A 5,050-nucleotide genomic window follows, 5' to 3' on the forward strand; every position below is an offset into this window, starting at 1 on the left:
AATTCTGCACATGTATAGTGGACCCATGTCACCAAAGCCCACCCCACCCCACCACCAGAACTGATCATGCACCCTTAAAATTTGTGTATGATTCACATAGAATGAAAGTAAACCCACGGAGGCACCCCAACCCTCCCCACCGCCCTACATGGAGTCACCCCAACCCTCCCCACCGCCCTACATGGAGTCACCCCAACCCTCCCCACCACCCTAGGAACACACCGACACCACAACCAGTTTCTATCAGTTCCAGCTGATTTATTAAAATCATCAAGATACAGACTTTCAGCATTAGGAAAACAGGCAATGATGTGGAGACAGTGCACAAGGCTGTTTTTCCATCATTTGCTAGGAAATATGCAGATGGTCTGTATTCATTTTTTCCAATTATATTGCACATTTTTCAGAAACCTTTTATTATGTGCCTTTTTTATTAATTTTTAATTTTTTTAATTTGCTAAAAATCCAGCATCCAGTTTCATAACTTTCTATCAGGCCCCATCCACATATCACAGCATATGATATACATAGAATCCTACTATATTACAGTACATATACAATCTTCAAGCTAACAGCTCTGAGGTCTATGTCACCATTTCAATAAATCTTTACCTACAAATATTGGACAAATCTGAACTATAAGCTGTACAAAAAAGTTTTTTTTTTTTTTTTAATCACAAGGCCTTATTATTATCCTTTTTTTTTTTTTTAGATGCAAGGATTTTTTATTTTTTATTTTAACTTTTAAATTCCATTTTAATCCTTAGATCAGGACATCATTGTATCAACATTACTTGCATGCTAAAAAACAGATAAAACAACAGCAACAACAAAAAAAAAAAACATAGGAAGTGCCTGAACGTGTCACTGAAAACGACAACAAAATATAAAAAAAAACAACAACAGGATGACAGCAGGAATGTTCCCTTTTTGTTCATAACTGTACAAAAATACGCCTGAAAATATTTTAATTTTTAAAAAAGACTGAGGTCTGTCATGTATCAAAAATGTGTCAATACCTTATTTTTTCGTTTGTTTTTTGTTTTTTTTTGTATTGAGGTCTGGGTTGTCTGAAATTCAAGGAGGTATTAAGGGAACACGGTACAAAAAAAGTTGGCAATTAAAATCACATTGTGAAACCATATACATTTTTTTGTTGTTTGTTTGTTTTGTTTTTTTTTGCTTTTCTTTGTTGATCTGAGAAAAAAGTAAAAACTCCTGATTGAGATCAGTTCACAGTTAAGTGTTAGGTTGTCCTGTGTTTTTCCTTTTTGTTTTTTTCAGCTCCCTGCAGCTTCTAAAAAAAAAATAAAAAAAAAATCAGATGCATAGAAGAGATCAGTTTTCTCCCTCCAAAAAGGTGGTTGCCATAGTCTTTTCATCAGATTTGAAATGTGTATAGATAAAAAAAAAAATATATAAAATACACAATGACCCCCTTGAGAATCAGCTCAGCTGCCAAGAAATATACATTTCTACACAACATCTTCCAGACTGTTGATCATCAAGAAAAAAAAAAAAAAAAAAACACATCTTTGTCTTCTTCTTCTTCTTCACTCATCTTTACAGTGAAAGCCAGAAATCACAGGCAGGGAAATGAAGAACCCTCCCCATCCCCTTCATTTCTTAAAAAGTTCTTCAGCACCCCCCTCCTCTTTTTTTTTAGTGTCTGTTCAACATCCCAACCCCAAAAATATTAATACAAAAAATTACAAAAATAATAATAACAATAAAAAATAAAAAGGAAAATCAGTAGGTAAATACCAAGTCTGAAAAGTTGGCTTCCAGCCAGTCCCCTGCAATCATCTCGCTGAGTTCTGGGGTGCAGTAATCTGGAAAGTCAAAGTGGGAACCAAGACTTCCCTCACTGCTGCAAGAGTCTAGGTCTTTGTCCACTAAGGAGAGAGAAAGGTTTCCTGAATTGGAGTTGCCCAAATCGGTGGCCTGAGGGTTCTGGGTGAAGTTTAAGCTCAGATCAAAGAGGAGATCATCTTTGTCACTGGAGGAGGATGAGGTAGTAGTGGACACCAGGCGGGATGGGGCCAGGGTGACGGTGGGTTGTGCTGTGCTGGGTTTGGTGATGTTCTTGAAGTTGTAGTAGAGTCTACTGTTGGTGGTGCTGGCATTGATGCTGGTGGCATGGCTCACCTCCTCGTACATGCTGGCCCCTTCTGTAGACTCTGCCGAGGAGCTCAAGGTGGGACTGGCCGGCACTTTGGCGACATTGTAGGGTCTCAGCTGCTCATCGTCTTCCTCTTGTTTTATCCTCATCTGCAGCTCGTCCTCTTCTTCTTCCTCCTCCTCGTCCTCCTCATCCATGAAGACACACTTCACAGCCTTGTTCACCTTGAGGTTGCCAAACACATAGTCTTCCATCCCAGAGTATTCCTGTGGGGACTTAGCCCCGGGTTTGCTGGTTTTCAGCTTGGAGGGACATTTCTTGGTGGTGGCGGAGCTTTTGCTGCTCTTGATGCCACCACCTCCATTGGGGCTTTTCTCTGGAGACTGCCCCAGGGCTTGCTTGGCAGATGCCTCCAGCTTGGGTTTTTTCCTGGGTCTGTACTTATAGTCAGGGTAGTCAGCCATGTGTTTGAGCCGGAGCCTCTCCGCCTCCCTGATGAATGGGATCTTCTCGCTGTCATTCAGCATTTTCCAGCGCTTGCCCAGTCTCTTGGAGATCTCAGCGTTGTGCATGTCCGGGGACTGCTCCATGATCTTTCTCCTCTCGATCTTGGACCATACCATAAATGCATTCATGGGTCGCTTGATATGGCCGGTAGCCGTTTTGCACCAGTCCGGGTCACTTTCATCCAAGGCTACAGGGCTGCCAGCCATGAATTCCCCCTCCTCGGTGTCTGTGGGGTGGCTGCTGTCCAGGTCCAGGCTGTCTACTTGCTGCACCATGCTGATGCCGCCTGCAATGCTTCTCCTGTGTCACTCGGGGCTGTAACGTAAAGACACTAAAGTGCAGCCGCTCCGCTGAGCGCTCCTTCTGCTAAACTTCCCAATGTACTAGTTATTAGAGCGATCCATATGCATTACGTCACTGCGGCAGGAGCCAATCACAGCGCGCTGACACGCCCACAAGCGGCCCGGTCGGTCCCGCCCACCGTTAGCCATTGGTTTCCAAATCTTACAATGGGCGTGGTTAAGCGTCTGTTAAAAGAAAAAAAAAAAAACCTAGCCGCTGGAGAGCGTCTGAGGCAGATTAACCTTCTCCGCGCCGGCTTGGACCAGGGCTGGCGGCATCATCACGTCACCTTCTTCTGCAAATCTTCTATAGGCACTAGTTTATTAAGAGAGCTATACATATGCATTACATCACTTCTACAGGGACCAATCACAGCGCGGCGGGTCACGCCCCCCTCCTCGCGCCTTCGTTTTTTTTTAAAGAGGGCGTGGCCAAGACGTCTGTTATAAAAAAAAAACTAGTAACCGCTGGAGAGCGTCTGAGGGAGGTTAACCCTCGCCGCGCCGGCGGCATCATGAGGACTTGGGGGCAGCAGCAGCAGCAGCAGGCTCTGACAGTTTCCAAGAGCTGTCAGGCGGAATAATGCGCCGGCTGCTGCCTGCCCTCCCTTGTGTGTGAGAGATCAGGAGCCGTTACAATGGCTGACCCTTTGGAGCGCCCCTCCCCTCTAAAATCATTAAAAACTGTAAAAAACGAACCACTTCCTAGGAAAGCTACTGGTAACAGCATGGCTGCAGCCATTACTGCCCCTGCAGCCAAGGCAGCCATGCTGGTTGTCACCCAACTTTCCCAGGTTACCATGTAGATTGTGAGCTCTTGCGGCTAGGATCCTCTCCCCCTCTGTACCAGTCTGTTACTACATGTCAGGCGGATTCCCCATGGCATACCTCTAATACAGGGGTCAGCCACCGCCAGCTGTCGGCAAACTACAACTCCCAGCATGCTCCCTTTATTTCCTGTGGGAGTTCTGAGTACAGCCAAGCAAGTGTGCATGCTGGGAGTTGTAGTTTCACCACAGCTGGAGGTTGCTGACCGCTGCTCGGATGTGTGCCACTCTATAGCCAAACATTGGCTTATGTCAGGCGCTGACCACAATGCCAGATAACACATACGGTCATCAAACTAGCAACCAATCAGATTACACCTTTCATTTTTCACAGCTCCTTTGGAAAATGAAATGAGGAATCTGATTGGTTGCTATGGACAACTGAGCCAGTTCTACTTTACACCAGTTTGATAAATGACCCCATTTTTGCTCCCGTTAAGGGCTCATGCACACAAACGTATTTTCTTTCTGTGTCTGTTCCGGGGTTTTTTGCGGACCGTAGGCGGAACCATTCATTTCAATGGGTACACCCCAAAGCTGAAGTTATTCAGTGTGCATACCGTTTCCGTATGTCCCTATTTCCGTTCCTCCAAAAAATAAAACATGTCCTATTATTGTCCGTATTACGGACAAGGATAGGACTGTTCTATTAGGGGCCAGCTGTTCCGTTCCGCTAAATACGGAATGCAAATGGACGTCATCCGTATTTGTTGAGGATCCGCAAAATACATACGGTCGTGTGCATGAGCCATAAGGCTACTTTCACAATTCAGGCAGGCTGTTCCAGCAGACAATGAGGGCAACACGGCACACCGCGGTTTGTCTCTGGCCGATTCAACGCATTGTCTGCCGGAGAATTCCGCCAGCTGTGAAACTAGCCTAAATAAAAAGGGCCTATGGCACACATATGTACTGACATATATGCCGAACAGGTTCTCCTGAACCAGTGGGGGCATAGGGGGGTCATTTACTAAACTCCTCTTGCCACTTTTTGGTGAAAAAAAGTTGCATGACCATTTTTCCGATTTTTTTATAACATCCGTGCAACAATATTTAGCGTTTTTTGCACTTGGGAGTAGTGAGGGCCGGGACTGGGAAATGGATCCTGGCAAATTTACTAACATTTATGCCTGTTTCAAGGGAGGAGTGGTTTTTCTCTCTAGGCGCACCTCCTCATAAATTATCCCAATCTAACGGCAGCGCAGGGGGGAATGAAAACCGGCCTTAGTAAATGACCCCCATAGTCCGTCCGA

The 5,050-nt window shown here is 45.0% G+C and overlaps 1 protein-coding gene across 1 annotated transcript; it reads right to left on the minus strand.

Annotated features, from left to right (window-relative positions):
- Positions 1-234: 234 nt before the first annotated feature.
- Positions 235-2,978, minus strand: SOX11 (SRY-box transcription factor 11). The gene has a single exon (XM_040427538.1). The coding sequence runs from the start codon at positions 2,902-2,904 to the stop codon at positions 1,750-1,752; it is 1,155 nt and encodes a 384-aa protein (XP_040283472.1). The 5' UTR covers positions 2,905-2,978; the 3' UTR covers positions 235-1,749.
- Positions 2,979-5,050: the final 2,072 nt, after the last annotated feature.

This window comes from Bufo bufo, chromosome 4 (assembly GCF_905171765.1).
Source record: "Bufo bufo chromosome 4, aBufBuf1.1, whole genome shotgun sequence".
Taxonomy (NCBI): Eukaryota; Metazoa; Chordata; class Amphibia; order Anura; family Bufonidae; genus Bufo; species Bufo bufo.

Coding starts and splice junctions, on each gene's coding strand:
- SOX11 (XM_040427538.1), bottom strand. CDS start 2,904: ATGGTGCAGCAAGTAGACAGCCTGGACCTGGACAGCAGCCACCCCACA.